General features: G+C 37.3%; 2 protein-coding genes across 2 annotated transcripts in view; both read right to left on the reverse strand.

Moving 5' to 3' along the window:
• The window catches only part of LOC118825469 (macrophage mannose receptor 1-like), a 28,360-nt gene extending 14,581 nt beyond the window's left edge, over window positions 1–13,779 (reverse strand). Inside the window, exons 1-17 of the mRNA XM_036596072.1 lie at window positions 13,616–13,779; window positions 12,886–13,275; window positions 12,053–12,232; window positions 11,790–11,945; window positions 10,443–10,556; window positions 9,758–9,895; window positions 9,487–9,666; window positions 7,967–8,124; window positions 7,738–7,845; window positions 6,991–7,106; window positions 5,503–5,651; window positions 5,204–5,403; window positions 4,859–4,983; window positions 2,992–3,067; window positions 2,705–2,873; window positions 962–997; window positions 689–855 (exon numbers count right to left, since the gene is read on the reverse strand). Of these exons, the coding sequence (XP_036451965.1) occupies window positions 689–855; window positions 962–997; window positions 2,705–2,873; window positions 2,992–3,067; window positions 4,859–4,983; window positions 5,204–5,403; window positions 5,503–5,651; window positions 6,991–7,106; window positions 7,738–7,845; window positions 7,967–8,124; window positions 9,487–9,666; window positions 9,758–9,895; window positions 10,443–10,556; window positions 11,790–11,945; window positions 12,053–12,232; window positions 12,886–13,275; window positions 13,616–13,679 (2,526 nt within the window). The 5' untranslated portion in view covers window positions 13,680–13,779. The remainder of the gene's footprint in view (window positions 1–688; window positions 856–961; window positions 998–2,704; window positions 2,874–2,991; window positions 3,068–4,858; window positions 4,984–5,203; window positions 5,404–5,502; window positions 5,652–6,990; window positions 7,107–7,737; window positions 7,846–7,966; window positions 8,125–9,486; window positions 9,667–9,757; window positions 9,896–10,442; window positions 10,557–11,789; window positions 11,946–12,052; window positions 12,233–12,885; window positions 13,276–13,615) is intronic.
• A 6,501-nt stretch (window positions 13,780–20,280) lies between these two features.
• The window catches only part of LOC118825468 (macrophage mannose receptor 1-like), a 37,938-nt gene continuing 36,138 nt past the window's right edge, over window positions 20,281–22,080 (reverse strand). The window contains 1 exon segment of the mRNA XM_036596071.1: window positions 20,281–20,623. Coding sequence (XP_036451964.1) covers window positions 20,394–20,623 — 230 coding nt within the window. The 3' untranslated portion in view covers window positions 20,281–20,393.

The raw sequence follows: 22,080 nt of genomic DNA on the forward strand, positions 1-22,080 counted from the left end.
TTATTTCAGGAATGTGCACATGTGAGAAGTTGCAGTGCAAATATACTCAGATATAGCCACAATGGACATTAAATTTGTTCCCAAATTCAATTTTTTTGAGTCGGGGTGGAATTACATCCCTGTAGAATCCCTGCCGATTAGATGAAGCTTTATTCTCATCTGCTGTTCCAAATGAAATGATGTAGCAGTTACATTCATACACCAGCATGTAACTGCTGCACTATTTAAGGTGGAACGAAAACTTGAATTAGGCAACATAAACATCAAGAGATTAGCACATCAAATTTAGCACAATGGTACTTTTTTGTGCAGTACCAATGAAGCAGTTTTCATAAATGAATCACTTGAAGATAGACAGCAGCGCATGAGCTGCAAGGGAAAAAAAAACAAAAACAAAAGAACAAGATGACAACGAGAAGACAAGAGCTACTTAGGAGGATGAGGACCTATCCGAGCAATAAGTTGTTTTGCATAAAGGCAATGCTCTATGTGTGCATGCTGTGAGTGTGTGTGTGTAGCAGGAGAGACACAGTTAAAGTCTGGGGTGGCCTAGTCTGCATCATATAACTCCCAGTCAACAAATCTCACTCCAGCCCTGACTTACAGCATATTTTGCATTGTGCTTTCTCACTTGTGTACAACTGACCTTATGTTTTAAAAAATTAAAATGTCATTTCAACAACTTTACCTGGTGCCATAAAAACACTCTCTCCTCTTCATCATTAATGACCACAAGATCACCATGTCTGTGTTTACAGAAGCTCCGTCTTTTACCCATATGGTTAGAAGGGTGATCATAGAAATAATATTGATTGTTCTTGAATATAATCCAGCCATCATCTGTTTTATTATATGCTGTGAAAGTAGAGAGAAATGCATTTGTTTTCTTCTAGTCAGTAGGAACAAAATCACATAAGTTGGAACTCCATCTGTGTGTTGCTCAATCAGTTAGATGACTTACTTTTATGTGTAATGTTTACTTCCTTTGGTGTTATGCCTAGAAAGACACAGAGGTCAGATAAGAGACTGACCACATGGAATGCACAACAGTAGTCATCTTGTTTAATTCTTTCCACTGTTCATTCCAGGGGCATCATCTGGCCTGGGATTATTTTTTTAACCTGTTCTAAACCTGTTAAAATGTCGCACATTTTATTCCAGCTCATTTGCTCATTACTCTCATCATCCATGCTTTCATTCAAAGGTGCATTCACCCACTTCACCACAGCTGTAGACTATAATACATGGATCATTCTACTGAATTGGTTCAAAGTTCAAAACACGTTTCAGACTTCTGTATTGATTTTTAAATTTTACTTATTTTATTAAAATAAACAATTGAACATTCAATTTTGTCCATACTAAAACAATAACAACACCTCCAAAACTCTACTACACGTTGTGGCAGTGACTGTTTCGACAGTGGGAATTTTAGCTAATATTGGGCAGAACTCAAAAATGTTAGCCAACACATGACTAGCCAACACAGCTTTGAACAGTATTACACACATCAAATTGTAAAAAAATTTTAAAACGCAAAAAAGTTTTGCAGAGTATATGTGTTTTGGTAATGACAATTCTTAATGTTACACAATGATTTTCAGACTTTGGGACACATTTTCTTCAAAACAATGGGATATAACTGTTCACCCTGTGGCCATGAGGGACTGGGATGTGGTCTCTCTTCCTGTTCTAAAATGAAGGGGTGTGGCTAAAATAAGCCTCCACCTATGGACTAAAACACTTCGAAAAATATAAAAAAAATAGCTTAGATAATGATTAGTTTATTACTATATCAATTAATGCCTGGGTCTAAATAGATCATAAAATAATCCTTGTAAATATCTAAGCTCTGAATACTCCTTTATTTATTTATTTATTTATTTATTTACACTGTGGGATTACCAGAATTTGAACTAATTTAGTAGAATGGTCCATGTAAGAATCTAAATACTATTATGCAGACTTTAATATATAATGTATAATATAAAAGAAACACATGCACAAACTGGACACTTCATTTCATCAAGTCCACCTCCTTGTATCTACACTTATTGTCCATTTTATCAGCTCTGCTTATCATATAGGTGCATACTTTGTTAGCCCCCTTTTACCCAGTTTTTTAGTGGTCAGGACCCCCACAGAGCAGATATTATTTTGACTGTGAATCATTCTTAACACCGCAGTGACACTGGTGTTTTAAACCCCTCAGTGTCTCTGCTGGACTGAGAATAGTCCACCAGCCAAAAATATCCAGCGAACAGCATCCTGTGGGCAGCGTCCTGTGACCACTGATGAAGACAGAGGATGACCAACACAAACTGTGCAGCAACAGATGAGCTATCATCTCTGACTATACATCTGTGTCTGATCCACTCGTACCAGCACAATGAACACTGCAGTCCTGAGAATGATCCACCACCCAAAAAAAACCTGCTCTATGGTGGTCCTGTGGGGGTCCTGACATTGACATACAGGGTGAAAGAGGGCTTACAAAGTATGGAGAGAAACAGATGGGCTACAGTCTGTTTTGCATCTATATAGTAAGTGGAGCTGATAAAAAGGACGGTGAACATAGAAGGTTATTTTAATGTTATGGCTGACCAGTGTATTTTAATGTACTCTTCTCACATGACACTAGGATTTAATTAGAGCCATTCTTCCTTATTTAATAGCCTAGGATCAGATATTTAGCTTGCTTTACCTTTTTGTATCTCACAATACCAATGCCCTCTGTCTTCACAATGCTCATCAGTCCATTGTTCTGTTTTCTTCCAATTAGTATAATACTTTTGAATGAAATGCATTTTAACACACTTTTCCACGTTGTTTAAATTGTTTGGCTCCCCTTCTTTCCAGCTACTATAGGATGACTGAAAAGAAGAAAAGAAACCAAAGCTGAATCACATCACCGCTCACACCAGTCCATTCCCTCCTCTCCTTATAAAGAATAATGTCAGGACCGCTTATTATATTTCAAACCAGACTCACAGCGGAACCATCGCTCCATGTATAACCAACAGAGGGATCCTGGATGCTGTAGCCAATCCATGCCTCTAATAGATAACTGCAAACATAATATTTATATAAAGATTTAAAGAAATATTATCGGTTACCACAACACACACCAACAAGTTCGAGCAGAATGTAAGTGCAGATCAAGGATGTGCATCAGTGGTTTGATGTGTGAGTTATATAAATGTATTGTCGTCTCTCACCTCATTATAGCATGTTATGACATTGTTAACAATGTAAATTATCAAAAAAAGGAATAAAAAAGACAAAGCATACATCATTTCATCATTCATGTCACATATACACTGCTTAAAATTTGAGCACGCCAAACTTAAAACACCCTCCTACATCCCTGCCCTGATATACCGTTTCTATTTCTTTTAGAATCAACAACTCGAAGCTACTTGCTTGCATGCTTGTTATGTTTAATACCTGCATGTATTGTAGTAACAATCTTTTTCTATTGCTAACTTTGCTGGAAAAATAGTGAAACAGCAAAAGGGAAACTAATGAAGCATAGTTTTGTCACTGTGTTTCAGTAAATTAGTAAATACAGTCAGGCTAGCTCATAAGGAGCTACAAAAACCTTAGTTTGACCACCATGGAACTTCTGTTGTACAAAGCTGTGCAAACCTCACCTGCACGACACTGACCCTCCTGATGATACAGCTGCTTTTTTTTTATTATAGACATTGCTTCTCCTGCTTTTGCCCTTTTCTGTGTCTTATACTGATGGTCAAACCTTATTCTCTGTTCTTGTTTGCTATGCAGTGTTGACCAGAAGAGGATGGGCTCCCCTTTTGAGTCTTGGTTCCTCTCAAGGAGTTTTTCCTTGCCACTGTCACCACTGGCTTGCACATCAGGGCTTGGACCCGGATATTGTTCTGTAAAGCTGCTTTGTGACAATGTTTGTTGTAAAAAGCGGCACATAAATAAACTTTGACTTGACTCAACTTGACGTTATGCTTCCAGGTAGCCACCAGCATAATTAGAAAGTGACAGTAGAACTACATTTTGATTCCAATGTCAGGACCACAGTCAAGGCTTTCTAGAAGACCTTTGCATGTTACTGATAGCCAACGCAGGCTGTAGTCTAGCGTTCTGTCAGCTGAGAGACATAAAATCCAAAAATGAGAATTACAACTGTTACAAATGAAGAAAGTAAAAAATATGCTACATTATGGAAAACCTGTTACAATCTTCAAACGTCTGCTCTGTCAACTAGAGCTACCACAAAAAATATTGATGTGAATCACCACTAGCTTGGCACTTACACAACACTATACATCGATGTGGGAATTAGCATCATAGTGTTGGATGAACAAAGGTTACTTATATAGTGGATTCAAAAAAATAAAGCATGGTAGTCTCACAAAACAGATGTCTGACTATGACCTGGTTTGATTGACAGAATGTATTTATCAGCCTCCCTGGAAATATTCTTTACAGACAGTCATTGTTATAGATCCTGTGCCAATTTATAACTCATTAAAACAAATTAAACAAGCAACAGTTTTTAAAATGCATAAGCTATTTTCAGTTTATGCACGTCATTAAGTTGTGTTATTGAAAGTAGTCTACCTGATTGATATTACAACTACAGCCTATTTCTTTTGATGCAGCTCGTGTCTCATCTTTGAAGATATACTCGTATTTTGTAAGGACCCCCTATACACTCAACGTTTGGTACATACTTTTTCACAGCTGATTTTGTCAAAGTGTAGCTCTAATAGTGACTGTTGTGCAATAATACCACCAACCTTTGGTGTAAAACATTAAAGATAGACAAGTAAATGAACATTGTTTAGAATAGAAAGAATCATTTTTAAATTCACAGTCTTACGAAGTACGAAGATTCTCTGGAATGTCATCAGCACTGTGGAGACTGAGGAGATCCCCCCCAATTTCCCGGCAGAAATCTAGAGCCTCAGACCATGCCTTTTGTTTGGCCTTTTCCACCTGATACAACTTTAGCAATCAAAAACAAAGCAGTGATGAGTGTAAGACCACGTTCACAAAGTCGAAAGACTAAAAATGCAGATTCAAATATACATTCCATCACTATGTTAAGGCACTCTGATTCACCCGTCCACTGACAACACTGTCATTTTCTTGTATTCACATTCAAAGATCTCCACACAGACACATCATCGTCCTACTTTTTAACTTCTGATTATTCTCATTATACCTTGAAACAGTGATTACTGTTTGTGAGGGGATACCAGCCCTCGCTGCAGCCAAAAGCTGGAGTGGTTGGCGGCGCTGGAGTTGTGATCACTCCCTCAGCTTTCTGTTTGCAGATGTATTTCTCTTGATTAGTGCATCTTAGCACATCCCATAACCCAGCAAGTACTCCCGTTCTCATGGCAACACAGCCTTGTTTCCCTCCTGTAGTTTTGTAAAAGCAGTGATGAAAATAATTCTTTACTGCTTTAAATGTTTGTTTAGGGAATATTTTGTAGATGAAGCACATTTATCAGGCTTTACCTGGCATGGCATTATTGAAGTGGGTAAATGAAACCTCCTTAGTGTTCGTCCACTCAAAAGTGTGTTGATTCTCCTGGTTAGATAGTCCAATCCAGAAGTGCTTCTCTGGTCGGGCTCCAATTAGACTGACCAGAAATGCATTTTCAATCCTAGAGGAAAAAACAAAAGAGTCAGCGAAGAGTGATCTATTAGAGACTTCTTAGGTGCTTAGAAACTTCTTTAAAACTATTTAAACCAATGGTTCTTGAAAATGTAATGATGTACGGTAGACTTTTTAACTCAAATTTAGACTTCCAGCACTGGGTTGCACCAGTTATATGTAAGTTTGTACTTAAGTTTGTGTGCAAAGTCTTTACTAAGTATTTAGTTAACATTAGGTAGTTTCAAACTATGCTTTGGCTAAATTTGGTTGCACAACCAATCCAGATGTCATGTTTTAACTTGTAACAACTTACTAAAGCTAAGCGTACCCTTCACAACTTTTAATATCCTAACAGGTTTAAAAAATGTCAGTCTTTTCCTGAATTTCTTGTTTGTTTGTCATGGACATGCACACTAGACCACAATAGCAAAAAGAGAGTATCATATAACCACACATAACCAGTTTCAGCTCCGAAAAAGAACTAAATTTCCCTCATTATCACGTGATATAAATAAATCTAGTCCAGACTGGACCTGTTTGTGCTTTTATGTACAAAGAAGTGTAGCGAAAACTCAAGCTGGGGATGAATATGGGGTTGAAGCACAGATATGACAGTGAGAGCTGGAGAAATATTTTACTACAAATTGGCAGCTGACTTAAAATTGTAAAAACAGTGACTCTTTGCCTGCATTCGACAGCTTCACTGTATCCAAGGTCTGGTGAACATGTTGGACGCACTCACGTCTCTTTGCCTTTTATTCTCTCTCATTGGCTGCTGCCTGAATCACTCATTGAGCTACACTGCCATCCTTCCCACATTATAGGACTCGTGAGCATGTTAAGTAAAAATCATTGCTGTCGCCTCGCAGCAAGACGGGCCTGGGTTTAATTCCCTGGCAGGGTTACCTGAGTCCTTTCTATGTGGAGTTTGTATGTTCTCCTTGTGTGCTCTGGTTTCCTCCCCCAGTCCAAAGACATGCATTCAGGCCAACTGGACACACTAAATTGCCCTTAAGTGTGAATGTGTGTGTAATTGTGTATGTCTGTGTCTCTGCCCTGTGATGGACTGGCGTCTTGTCCAGGGTGTTTCCTGATCTTGCTCTCTGTGTTTGGGTTGATTTCTCCAACACTCCTTGCTTAGAAGGAGTTGTAAATATTTTGTAACTACTAAGCTCAACACGAAAACTAATCTGTGTTGTGCAACCCATTTTAGTTTAGTAATACATAAAGTGAACACTAAACTCACATACAGCTTGTGCAACCCAGCCCCACGACTACTGCAGACTATAGTACACATCTTACATTAAGTACATTTGATCAGTTTTCCATTATAAAGTGGTCCTGACCTGTCTGTAATGTCGGATAAATAAGATCCAGTTTTCTCACACATCTGCTTGGCCTCTTCAAAGGTCTTAGACTCTGATCCTGCGAGATAGCAGTAGTAACCAAACTTCATCCAACCCTTAAACAGCCAAGATAGGTGAGAGGATGTAATAAGTAGATGCATTTGAATGGAATGGAATTAATTCATGCACAACACATATAGTCAGATGGACACCCCTGCTCAAATGACGTTGGAATGAAAAACATAAAACGTGGCCTGTATAAAAGTTAAGTCACATTGTTTATCTTTTTTTTCCTATGTTGAAATCTGAAATACGCAGAAAAATGCCATAATGAACGTTATGTACAGCAGTGTTTCCTAACCTTGGCTCAGTGCCCTGCACATTTTAGTGCTTTCTCTGCTTTTATACACCCACTTCAGCTCAATAAGGGGTTACGAATGAGCTGATTATTTGGATCAGATGTGCTGGAACCAAAGATGTGTAGGGAAAGTGAGCCTAGAGGTCCAGAGTTGGGAAACAGCTGTAGAGGATGTGTTCTTTACATATAGAAAATCAACAGAACCGGGTGTTCAAACTTTTGTATAACTTTTGAATGACTGTAAATAAATTTGCATTTCATATGGTAACAAAATGAAATGATACTCAATCACTGGTACTCAGTCGCAGTAATTACACACACATAATACAGTATATAATACCAAAACAAAGTCACTGCATCTCACAATAGTGGTTAAAATAAGCACTTACAGATTTGCAGTCTGGGCTTGTGACAAGAGTGGATGAATCTGAATGGGTGTTTTTCTTACAGATGTATCCATTCTTGTTCTGACAGATGTGGTCAGCCCATTTTCCCTCCTAATAGAGAAACAGTGTGTTAACTAGATGGAATGAGCCTCTCTTCTAATTTCATGTCTGGATTTATGGATTTATGTTGCTGGCTTGGTGCTTATGAAGATGCTGGGGAGTGTTTACATACCTCTCCTCTCATTAACACACAGTCTTCTTTAAGGCCAGCATAGTGGCTCGGCTCATTTGTGTCCCACAGGGCAAACGTGACACTGGAGTGGTCACTCCACTCAAACAGCATTGAAGTCTTGAGGTCATTAAAACCGATCCACAGTTCATCTATCTTTGCTGTATAGATTAGTGAAAATGACAGGTATTTCTCAGTACCGTGGATTTATTTATACTTCTCTATATAATTACTGTTAATAGTCACAAAGAGGCAAAATATTTCTGTGAATGTACATCGATTCCCTGCAGGTTGACTGAAATAAGGGGCATTTAGACTCCTATTCAGACTCTCTCAAGCACTCTAATCCCCTGCTCAAGTGAAGTAAGTGATTACACAGCAGTTCCTGAGTTAACCCCAGGACACTAGAGTTCACCCAACTCAAATGTCTTAGTTCAGTCAAAATTTAGTCAGGAATTGCAAGCTTTTTTAGGTAATTCACCGTATACTGTGCATAATAACATTAAAAGGCTCAGGGAATTCAGAGAAATCTCTGTGTCTAAAAGCAAGACCAAAAACCATAAATGACTTTTTAACCCTCAAATGGCACTGCATTAAAAACAGGCTTCTGTGATGGATATCATCACATAGGCTTGGGAATACTTTGACAAACGGTTGTCAACAAACACCGTTCGTTGCTGCATCAACAAATTCAACATAAGACTGTACCATGCACAGTAGAAGTCATTTCTCAACAACATCCAGAAACGCTGCTGACTTCTCTGGGCTCATGCTCATCTAAAATTGACTAGTGCACAATGGAAATGCGTATTGTGGTCTGATTGTCCATTATGGAAATAGTGGGCATTGTATCCTCTGGACCAGAGAACAAAACATACATGTAGATTGTTGCCAGCATAACATTCAAAAGCCAGTATTTATCATGGTATGGGTGGGTATTAATGGGTAACTTGCACATCTGTGAAAGCACCATTAATGCTGAACACATTTTGGAGCAACATATTCTGCCTTCTAGATGCTGTCTTAGTCTGCAGGACCACTCGACAACCAGAGTTACTCACATTTTACAGTTTATTTACCAATGAGCTGCAAAAATAGAAATGGGAGTTGGAAGACTGTTTGACCCAACTGAGATGTTTGAGTTGGGTAAACGCTAGCATCCTGAGGTTGAGATAAAATTGAAAAAATAACTGTGTAATCACATTTTTCTCCTACTTGGCAGTAATGGGCTTCCATACAAAAAGCATGTGAGCCAAACGGGGATTTATATTACACTGGTCATATGTTAATTGTACCTGTGTTTATTTGTTTATTTCAAATTCTTAGTAGATAACCTGCATAACTGGCCAGCCCCACCAGTACAAAGTCTCAGTATATTGTCTGTGAATAGTGCCTTTTTTTAGTAAATCTGCCCCCGAGTGTCTTGAACATATGACAACCATTTGGGTTGCCACCTCACATACTCCTCATGGACCAAAGTCTTTCTTTAAGCTATAGTTGTTAGCGGGTACACTGGGACTCACAGTATCCAAGTTGTGAGATGATGAAGCTTTGCTCTTCTACACTGAGAATGCTCAGCAGATCTCCGCCTTTACGTCGACAGGTGTCTCTGGCCTCCAGCCATGTTGTCTTTGTACGAGTGAGGAGGTAGCAGTGGCCTGAGTAAGGGATCCATGGACTGGAACAAGAACCTGTGTGCACAACTGGACAGCAACAATTCAAATAACATAAACTATGTAGGATGTCAAAGTCAAGCACTATTTTATATAAAAAAGATGAAGATACACTGTTTACCTGGTGGAACAGTGGGAGTGGGGAGACCTTTTTGGCAGATATATCCATGTCTCTCAGAACAAACAGCAGTGGACCATTCAGAGCCATGAAGCTGACTTATCACCCCACAGCTGTGGCCTGGTGCAGCAGATGGTTGACCTTTTCCCAGGGAAACACACAAATAAACTCATAAATGAATGAATGAATTAGCTCATCTAGAGCCTGACTGTTGACATGATGGGTTTTTATAAAATATTTCAAACATCTGTGCTCCAAATACAATTTTGTGTTATGAATATTTATAGTTTGCCCTCATAGATCACACCTTAAATGTTCAGTTTAAATCCAATTTCACACCAGAAGTGATGAAGTGTGTATGGTCAGCCAATCACATCAGACACAACTTACACATTGCATTATCACTGATAGAATCAGTAAAAATGTAAATAAAAACTGATATATTTGATATTATACTTGTGTTGGAGGCTTTTATTTAATTTTCTGACACTGCAAAAAATTAATAATATTTAATCTCATTATGCCATTTTACTACTAAAATATTATTTTAAGGCAGATTACTCTCACCGGTGTTCAATATTTCAGTATTCTTCACACATGATATGATACATATTATGCAGAGTTCATTGAAAAAGTATTGTTGGTTTTGGACTGACATACTTTCAAAATCACACCCTGAAAAACTCACCACTGAGCCATCTGAGATAACGTAAAGGTTGTCCATTGACCCAGCGCCATCCACTTGATGCATCTAAACGGTTCAGCCCTGTCCACAATACTGGACCTGTGTTATCGGTCAATCCTAGGAAAATAATAAAATGACAATATTTTACTATGATTTTTTTTTTTTTCATTTCTCACAATTGATCATTATTTGTGTTAAATAGGCCCACAAAAAAGTGTCAAACAGGTCACTTAACAAATCATGTGAAGGGTATGAAAGCAAGAAACAGTGATTAAAAATGCTCTCCTTGCTCTCCTGCGCCAGTCAGTGGGCAACTCATTCAAACATTTTGAGTGGCAGCAGATCAACAGCGGGAAAAAAAAGTCAATTGTGTGGAACTATTTAATGGTTTCTACAAGGAGCATCAAACAAGCAATATGCCAAATATTAAAAGAGAGCATGAGGCTCAACTTCTCTGCTGTAGGTCTGATAGCACACAGATGTCATTTGTAGACACAGTTTTTAGAACTGACTAAAAAAATCATGAACGACAGCAAAAAAATGTCACCTTTAACGAAAATATAATGATATTAATTGCCTTGAATGACTAACCATTCTCCCTAGTCTCTGTTTATGTAAAGTATTTTTATTTATTATCAGCTTAGTTTTGTTGTCAGCTAAGTCTTGTCAGTTTTTGAATGCAAATAAAAAAAATTGTATATGCTTTATGTTTTGTACATTTATTCAAAAGCAGAAAGAAAATGGCAAATTTGGAAAAAAAAAATGTTTAGGGTTTTCAGCCAGGTGTGTCTTGTATTACAGTATGGTTTCACCAAGGAATTCTACTAATTTCAGTGCTCACAATGTTCAATAATTCAGTGGTGTAGTCCAGCATATGAACACCTATATACACCATACACTGACCCTTTTTATCAAGCTGTTTTCATATACTGACTTCTAATGATGCATTTTTGCATACACTCAAAAAAAGCTTCACAAGTCAGGTAGAAGAAAAACATCACATGCTGGTTTTTACGGATCACAATGTGGTCAGTTCCATGATCTCATTTTAATTTAATTAATGTTCATTCATTTCTATGGACACCACCACGGGATTCCACTGTGTTTGAGTCTCCTGCATTCAGTCACAGACATGTCGATATGATTTGACACATTGGGATTGAAAACTCCTGTGAATGTTAATTCTGATAAGTAATAGCATGACATGCTAGTTATAAGTAGTGTAAGTATATGTATATATAGGGTCTCAATGAAATGTTGCTGTCATTCAACTGATTCATGCACGTTAATAACTGCTGTGTTGAGTTTTTACCTGATAGGGTTTTTCTCTGGAGTCATAAGAGACAATACCTGATATGAAGGTCTGTTCATGGGGTTCAGTGATGCTCAGCAAGTCTCCCCCCTGCTGCTGACAGCTCTTCCTGGCCTGATACCAGGTCAGTGCAGACCCTTCATTCAGCTGGTAATAGACGTCTGTCAGAGGACTCTTCCTCCAGAAGTCGTTACCTGTCAGTGGCCACCAGTAGATGTCCATATACTAAAGACTTATTTACAATATTTATATGTTACAGTATGTACAGTGTTTGTATGTTTTTGTAATGTGCAACACGTACCCATTTGCTGTGTTGGGCAATAACCCCAAAGTTGATTAGGTTCATATTCCCTTTCAATTGCGCACCACAGATGATTGGATGAGCGGCCTTCTGTTGTGCAGTCTGTATACCATTTATTCTTGAAATTGAAAGGAAAATGACACGGCCGTCCGAGGGTGTTGCCTTTAATCGTGTATAATTCTGTAAAATCAGGAAGAAAAGAAGAAGAATATTATATATATAGTGCCATTATTTTAAGTTAGTGTTTAGTGTACTTATTCTTTCTTATTCTAATGCACCTATAGGGTGGACAAGTCCATTTTGATATTGTGGTATAAATATAAGGAAAAAATATTCTTGTCATTCTTGAAAGAATTAAAGAAATGTTTTTTTAAACTTATTGGACACGATAAAATATTTTAATCTTTTACACTGATCCAACCTTTGTTCACAAATATTATAGGTTATAAAATTGCTGTAGGCTTAATCTTACTTCTTTATTTGTACTTGAAATTTAATTGAAATTGAATTGCAATCCATGTTAAAAGCAGTTATTTATTTCAGATTTTGATACTATTATACCAACATTACATATATAAACTCAGTGTAGGTGCAGTGGTGGTTTGGGATAGTTCATAAAATGGCTATATTTGCCTTGTAAACATTGTGACCTCTGGTTCCTATCACCACCACTATAAAGACATCTGAGTCGGTAAGTTTCTCTACAGTGAAGTGTTTCACATCAAACTGCTTTGAATGACTTTGTTAACATCTCAATGACTGAGTTATGCGGAAATTTTGAAAAAGTTTGCGTGGCCACTGGAATTCCCTTTTAAGACAGCTATGACACATACCTTCATATGGCCTGGAACAAACATTGTCCATTGTTCCATGAATCGTCCACCTGCCCTTGTCTCCAGGGTTTTTGGAAAGTGTTAGTACATGAGAATTTCCCTGAAGAGACAAGTAAAGAGACTCATTCTTCAGGCCGAACAGTGTGTCATTCTGGCACTCCCACTTCTGGAGGTCATTGTTGGCATCACAGATGTACCACTGTAGTTTATTGCCCTCACTCTTGCTGCCCGTGCCGAGGCATTTCTTCTGCTCAACATTAAAGATGCGGTTCTCTGAAGTCCAGCGGAACTGCTGTTTTGGGCTCTGGGGGTTGCACAGAAACAGCTCTTGCAGGCTGTCTCCCAGACATCTGTTCTTACGTGCATTGTAGATCGTAAAGGAGGTTCCATCTGTTCGGGAAGTTAGTATGTTTCATGACTGAACACAGCAGGCAAATCTGACTGTTTTGCATAGTTATTATCGTAAACCAGGACAGTTTGGTGATTTACCTCCTTAAACACACCTGATTGCACTTATCTGTTAATTGGCAGGTTTAGTGGATGTGTTTGAGTAGGCAAATCAGCCCTCCAGGACCGGAGTTGTGTCCCCTTACATTAGACTTTCAGAAAAAAGAGAGCCTTTTGCAGGTTATGCAACAGCTTAGAGTGCATTTGTTGCTCAAATGGATTAACAGTCCTAAAGAATGATAAGATTCCTTTTTCCATACACGTAACACAAAGAGGTGCTTACCTGACTGTGCAAAGCTGAGTGACAGCTTAAGTAAAATCAACATTATAGCAGATATTTTTATCATCCTGATGGTCTTTAAGGTCCTGTAGCTCACTGTCTAACCACGCACAGATCGGCATGAGAGTACCACTTTTAGTTTTCATGACCAGCCCCTTAAGAGGAGTGTCCACTCCTCAACATAAACCATAACATCCTGTCACATGACTTATCTAGGGAATCAGATGTGGGACAATACTTCTACAACAACTCTGTCTCTCTCACATTATGCTGACTTTCTGTGAACTTCACACCACAACTGCGTGGGCCACAGTTAAATATTGCATATTTCTGCATATTGTAATGAACAATCATCATTTCATTTCTGAATTTAACATCAGTTTTTGGAACTGTTGGAACAAAACTTTGTATCTCCAAGTGACTTTACAGTAGATGAAAACATTCGTAACTTTCAATGCAAGTTATGTAGTAAGATTTAATTTCATTTCAGTTTTTTTCTGAGATGTCGACTCAGTAAAAAGGTAAACTGGCATTTCCAAATTATGTAAAAGAAAAAAATAGACCAAAAATGAGAAAAACGATCTTGCTTTAACAAAGATATGTCTTGGACAAAACCTCATACTTCCCAAGCAGCAACTTTACAGGAGAAGGCAAAAACTTCACTGACTTTGAATAGATGTTAATGTAAACATATACAGTATATTCAGATCATATAAAGATTACACAGAAATTAAGGTTCTGTTCAGGTACATTTTTTATTCATCAAGGTACAAACAATGTAGATGCACCCTCAAAGGTACAGCAATGGTTTTAGGACCAATTGTGTACCTTAAATAAGTTTTTTCCCAGATGAAAAGTGCATATTTGTATCTTTTCATAGCCTAATGTTTTAACACAGAACAATAAAATAAAAAGCCTGGAGATGAAACGGGGTGTGTTGAGTCGATACAACTTAGAAAATATAATTTCAATGGATTATGATACAATTTTGTTTCCTCAGTCCTGAAATGTACGCTTGAGGTTACCACCCCAGTGACAAGAGGAGTACTGCCACAGTCACAGCTTCGTAATGGAGACACAAGATTTTGTTCTGACAGCAGTGATCGTCACAGTCAGAACAAAATCTTGCATCTCCATTTTTTGTCCATTTTTTACTTTTTTTTACATAACCTGAAAATTCTAGTTACACTTTACTTTGTATTAAAGTTTCATGATGACCAGATCATCAGAAATTATCTAACATTACTTGGAAATAAAACTTGTTACATTAACTTCCTTTACAAGTTAACAATTCCTTGTCTTGTAAAAATACTGGTTTTGAGATGGGAGGTTTTATTCCAATAGTGATGATATGTATGTGTATAAACATTGGTATAAACAGAGCTGAGTGACTTTAAACGTGGAGCTGTCATAGGATGCCACCTTAGCCACAAGTCAGTTTGTGAAATCTCAGCCCTGCTAGATCTGCCCCTGTCAACTGTAAGTGTTACTATTTGTGAAATGGAGGCATCCAGGAGCAACAACAGCTCAACCATGAATCAGAAGACCACAGAGACTGCGGTGGCTGAAAGCATGTAAAAATCACCGATCCTCTGTTGTAACACCAAAGAGTTCCAAACCACCTCTGGAAGCAAAATCAGCACAAGAACTGTGCATCAGGAGCTTCATGAAATGGGCAGCTGCACACAAGACTGAAATTATGAAGTGCCAAGCGTTGGCTGGAATAGTGTAAAGCACATCACCACTGAACTCTGGATCATCTCTGGAGTGATGAATCACGCTTCGCTGTCTGGCAGTCTGATGGATGAAGTGCATAGTACTAACAGTATTTTGTGGATGAGGGATAATGACCTGGGCTGTTTATCACCATTTGGCCTCTTAGTTCCAGTGAATGGTAAAGCTACAGCACACAAAGACATTTTAGCCAATTATATGCTTCTAAATTTGTGGCAACAGTTTATTGAAGGCCCTTTGCTGTTCTAGCATTATTATGGCCCTGTGCACAAAGCAAGGTCCACTAAGACATGGTTTGACAAATTTGGTATGGAGGAACTCCAGTGGCCTGCACAGAGCCCTGACCTCAACCCTACTAAACCCCTTTGGGATGAATTGGAAGGTCAATTGGGAGCCAATCCTTCTTGTCCAACATCAGTGTCTGACCTCACAAGTGCTCTTTTGACTGAATGGGCACAAATTCCCACAGACACACTCCAACATTTTGTGGAAAGCCTTCCAAGAAGAGTGAAGGTTGTTATAGCTGCCAAAAAATTCCAAAACTCCATATTAATGCCCATGGCTTTAGAATGCGTTGTCCAACAAGCTCATACATACAGAATTTGTTCAAAAGTGAAAATCCTTCTCATTTGCCTTCGTTTTTAAATTTAATGTAGTTTTTCTTTACAAATTATATTTTCAGCATAACAAATAGACTTGTAGTAGAATTTGAACATGAATTTCAGAATTTCTGATAAGAAATTCCTCTGATAAGAAGATCAAATCCACTTTTTGTACAAAGGCAAATAGATATTGCACAATCAACATGTATGGAGATACAAGGTTTTGTGGCATCAATGAGATATATATAAATATATATAAACATGAGCTGATACACACACACATCTATATATATATATATATATATATATATATATATATATATATATATATATATATACCACTCTATCAAATACTGCAGCTTGACAGTGAAAAATAAATAAAAAATGTAAAACAATCAGAAAAGAATTAAAAAGCTTTTAGATCTTAAATATTCACAAAGATTCTGCTTTGATCTATTTAAATCCAATACATTATTATAGTGATAGTAATAAGCTACAGGTATACAAAATTATAGTTCATAAATAATATATTTTTTAAAGTTGTTTTTAAAAAGATCTTTGTGATCTATTTTAAAGTGTAAAGACTTCAATTTACCATGAGTTTAATTTTTAAATGAATTCATAAAATGCTGTCGCATATTTTCATGTCACTACCAAAACACAAAGACATTTAATATGTAGGCGGAGTCTTATTTTAGCCATGCCTCTGCACACACTGTTCTGCAATTAAGTAAAATTTCTTTGAGTTTTAATGAAAATACTAAAATTAATACAAAACTTTATACAAAAATTGCCATTATTGAATGTTCAGTGTTTTAATTAAATAAACATAATTAAGGTACAGTTAAAAAATCTGAAATTGTGTGTTTTCAACTCTGACTTTGAACCAGTTCAGTAGAATGATCCATATCCAATGCACCGCTGAAGGAACAATTTTTCAGTAGATTTTGGAAAAGCCAGCTGCCTTTTAAAATGTCATTATGAATTCAGAATTACTTCTGTGCAGACGTGGACTCTGTATGCTGTAGAGGATGTGTGACTTATTTTCACTCAGAAATTCAACAAAATGTCATTTGACCAGGGCGTCCAAATTTTTGCAAACAACTATATATTATACGTATAGATACACCTTATCTTTTCTCTTCTGAACAATAGATGAGCGCAAATCTAATCTCAACACTTTCACTGAATGGCTGTGGTCTAATTAATTCCAGAACTCCATCTGGCTCACTGCATTCCTGTGATTTGTTCTCCTGGAAAGGTTTTGGGTCAGTTGCTGTAATTTTTTGTCTGTGGATAATACTGAGCTATGCTGTTATGTTGAACAAGAAAACCTGTAGAATTAGGGGTAAAGGTTGGAAAGAGCAGTGCATTCGTTTGTGAGAAAGATGTTTTTCTCTTTTAAAGTGGCAAAGTACAATTAGAACTTTTGGGGATAAGATGTTCCCCTGGATGAGATTCAAAAGTGTGTGTGTGTGTGTGTGTGTGTGTGTGTGCATTGGCTGCTGGATTCTGGTATCTCTCTGACCCCATCCTTCTGGGGTTATGGGTGTTTTTAGTGTCCATTGCGTTCTGGGAGAAAAACTAGACTAGCTTAAAAATACCTCTTCTGCGTCACGTACCATGCCGTGATGGAGAAACATGATCCTGAATTCAGTAGGGAAGTAGCACCAGTGTCCTGGTTTCTCCTGCACACATCCACACTCATCCTGTTTGTATACACCATATATTCAAAAGTATCCAGACACCACTTCTAAATACTGATTTCAGCTGCTTCAAGCTATACACCCATTGCTGCCACTCTTGTGACTGAATGCAATCGAATCACAGCAGTGTTCTAACATCTAGTGTAAAGCCTTCCCAGAAGAGTAGAGCCTGTTACAGCAGTAAAGGAGACATATTTTGGGCATAAACTGTACTTCTGATGACACTGCATGCTTTTCATTTCCACAAAACTGCAGTAAAGAGCTCCCATGTAGATACATATTCCACTACATATGCTTTGACAATGCTTATAAAACATTTTTAAACAATATTTTAGTTGTAATTAAATATTATTGGCTGAAAGAGCTTTGCAGCACTATTATCAAGTTTTGGTATAGTATAAAAGCTGAAGGTGAAAGTTGTAGGTATGATCACAAAGTTGAAGTATGTTTTCTGTCTGTCTTTAGAAGCACTAAAGTATAATTGCTTTCAAGATACTTAATTAAGAAGAACGGACTCCCCGTGAGGTTAGGAAGGGCTTGAAACCTCCTGGGGTGTTAAGAATGCGGAAATAACCCACAGTAAAAAAAACATCATGTCAAGTCAAGCCGGAGATTGGAAGCACATGTTATGCACGTTCTAGCAAATAGGAGACTTTGCTGTGAGAAGAGTGAAGCTTTGCAGAGACAAAGAACATAAAATACAATGTTTTTATGTTATTGACATTATGTTACATTTCACTGTTGTCGAAAGAAAACCTCTTCTCATCTCATCCACAAAATGCTAACTTTACAGGAGAAGGAAAAACCTTCTTTACTTTCAATGTAAATCAATGGAACCAGAATTTTTTCCAAGTCATTTTAGGTCATTTCTTTTAGTCTGTCCTTCATGAAATTTGCAAACAATGTAAAGAGCAACAAATATTTTCAAATTATGTCAAAAACAGAAAAATATCAAAAGTGAAGATACGAGGTTTTCTTCTGACAACAGCGATTTATTTGTCTTTGGACTAGTAATAGAGACATTTGATGAGTGTATTGCCATCTCTGTTTAAAAGTTCTTGATTACATATTTTTAATACTGTATTATACCATGTAACAGTAATTGCAATCCAAGTACGTAGACAGCAATATTGCATAATATCTGAGATATTTCTATTAGAACAATGTACGAATGCTAAAAAGGCATTGAAGCAAAAAGAAAAAGGTGGAAAATTAATCTAAAAATGTATGAGATCTTGTGTGCATTCCAAACAAAGCCTCAATGTAAAGTGATTTAATGCTACATTTACTATTTCAACAATTTACATACGTAATACAAGCAAAACTACAGCACAGACAACTCCTGCTTTGTATTTGCAAAACGCAACAAGTGCTTAGTCATCACCACTTCCAAATACATATTGTACCACCTCAGTATTGCACAACCTGGACAATGTAAGCTTTCTCAAGCCAGACAAAAGATAGGAAGCATACGTTACATAAGTTCTGACAAATCCAGCCTTCAGCAGAGACATGCTGTCTTGCATGGCAATGTGTGGTTATTCAGAGGGAAGGGAAACTATGAAAACTGTAAGCATGACATACTGTGCGTGTTTAGTAACTGCAATTTCATACCCCCTCTAACTGCTCGCAGTGCTGTCAAAGCAAACATTAAAAAACAGATTTCAATCCCAAAGAACAATTCAGACTGTTTATTTTAAAAGCATGTGATCCTGAGCTGTCAAGTAAGTTACACAAAAAGTTTTCTTTTTACTTCTACTTTCTCTGCAGTATGTGTGAAATACATTGTTTTGCAGGTCTAGTCAGAAAATTGCTTTGAAGGCATAGATGTTTAACCATGTCCACTGCTGAGTCTGATCTACTCGTATCAGCGCAACACACACTATCACAACAACACCATGTCAGTGTCACTGCAGTGCTGGGAATGATCCAAATAAAACCCACTCTGTGGTGGTCCTTTGGGGGTCCTGAGCATTGAAGAACAGGGTAAAAGGGGGCTAACAAATTATGCACAGAAACAGATGGACTACGGTCTGTAACTAAAACTACAGAGTGCACTAATGCTATGGCTACTAGAACTAGAGCTGGGAATCGAAACGTAATACTGTTATAGTACTAAAGGAAATACTTTGATGCCAAATAACAAAATTTCTTGTCATTTAATACCAAAAATGACATTCAGTACTAAATACTGAGTCTAGTCAGCATCAATAAGCCAATAAGCATGCTTGTTCCAAAATCCAGACTGCTGATTGGCTGTTTGCATTGTGTTCTGTTATTCTGCTATTCTGCTATTATGTTATTAACATCAGCACCTCTTGATTACTCTGCAGTCTCTTACAGTCAGTAAATACACCCATATTCAGTTCTTCATTTCTGGTTTAAGCCACACTTCAAGCACAAAATGAATGAATGGATATTTTATGGGTTGATTTCACTGGTCAGAAACACAAGTTCAGCATTCAAAGATATCCTTTGAAAGTAAATACACAATGCTGATTTAAACAGAATCAAAACGGTAGTTTATTTAGCAACATCACTACATTTCCACTGTCCAAGACAAATTCTTCCAACCCTAAAGGACTACCCACTTATCTAAACCTGATCCCTTGTGTGGTAAAAGTACAAAATGATTGGAAGTAGTACAATTAACAGTGCAAAATATATTTCTTTTATAATAAACGTCTTTTATTTTACTGGCAGATCAGATATCACAATACATATACATGTATTCACTGATTACAAAGCAGGGGCTTCTTCATTAACCTCTATTTGATTAACCAACACTTTAGTATCATTGTCCTCTGGAAGCAGAGCTTCTCCAGTGTCCTGCATTGGGTGCTCAGATGTGGTCGCCTGTTTTGTGGCACTTTTATGATAGACGTACACCAATCCAGCCAGCAAACACAGCACTGCAATCACCACCGCCACTGCCACTCCACTAAAAGGCCTGCCTGTTTTAGCTTTACCTACAGCAAAACCAGAGAAAACAGCATTCAAACTTTAATTCAGTACAAGGTAACCTTTACATTAAGGGTCACAAATTAATTATGTTGTTAATAAGTCATAAATTACCAATAATTGATTTTTTAGTTAAATGTTATTAAGCATTAGTTATTACTTAGTACGATTAAGTATTTAGTAATTAGCAGAGGTGGAAAGTAAAGATTACATTTACTCTCGTCACAGTACTTGAATATATTCTTTACTCTAACTGTACTTTTTTGAGTAGAATAAATCCTAGTATTTTTTTCATTCAAAAAATTCATTTGTAATTCAAGTGAATTCATTTCTAATAAATGTGCTTTTACTTTGCTACTTCAGTTTGAATACCCGTTACAGAATAGAAATAGATGTGCATTTCAGCCTCATCTTTGTTTTAAGATGTTTTGAGAATCCCAGCCCTGCTGGAAGACAGTCTTTTGGGCCTTTCTGATCACTTTCCTTCACCCTCCACATATTCAGCTGACTGTCTCTATGTTTTAATCATTAATCTCTCCTTACTCACTATAACTCAACCATTAATTAAACATTTTATGTGTCTTTTCATGTAAGGTGATGAAATTGACTATTAATTGTGACGGGCCTACTACTGATCATTTGAAGCTATGAAAAACATCATCATGGATCACATGACTGCCGACATGAAGTGCTCGCATTGATGCAGTGATTTGCTGTTCCGCCAACAAAAGGGCTAGGCATTTTTTTAATGGGGTGAAGGGTTGAGAGCCCAACTGTTTATATCAGACAAGTGAGGTGGGAAGTGGAACGGTATTCATAGCATTTGATTATGTCATTAAGAACACCCTGCCACCATTTTGGTAGGCAAGCTGGACATAGTTCAGCTTGTCATTCTGATGTGACAACCCTGCAGTGGATGAAGGGCAAGTAAAATAGCCAGACATTTCAGACATTTCAGCTTTCATTTGTTATCACTACAACAAAAAATCAAATAAAATCAAGATCCTCAAATATAAAGGTTACGACACTTTATTATGGTTATGGCTATCTCACAGCAAGCTGCCACCAGGGACATTATAAAGGGACAGGTCACTGGTTGGGATTTTGAAGGCTCAACATGCTGTCTGTTTACAACCCTAGTCGATAAAAAGAGCCAAATGGCTTGCTCCCCCTTCGTTGTGAAGATCTGCACAAGCACAGTAGCCAGAAAAGGCTGAAAATGACCATTTCTGTACATTATTTGCTGCAAACTCTACTATTTTTTTTTGTCAGATTATACCAGTGATTTCAAAACTGTTTTTGAAACAGCAATGTGGTCTTAAATTTTTAGGCCTCTCCCCATTCAAAGACATAAGAGCCTGACCTTTTTATATGTGGAATGTTTGGGTCATATTGACAGGGTTTTTTCAACATTATCCATGATTAAGCATGATTAAGACAATGACAAATAAATATTCTATTATAT

Source organism: Colossoma macropomum, unplaced genomic scaffold (genome assembly GCF_904425465.1).
Source record: "Colossoma macropomum unplaced genomic scaffold, Colossoma_macropomum, whole genome shotgun sequence".
NCBI classification, from domain to species: Eukaryota; Metazoa; Chordata; class Actinopteri; order Characiformes; family Serrasalmidae; genus Colossoma; species Colossoma macropomum.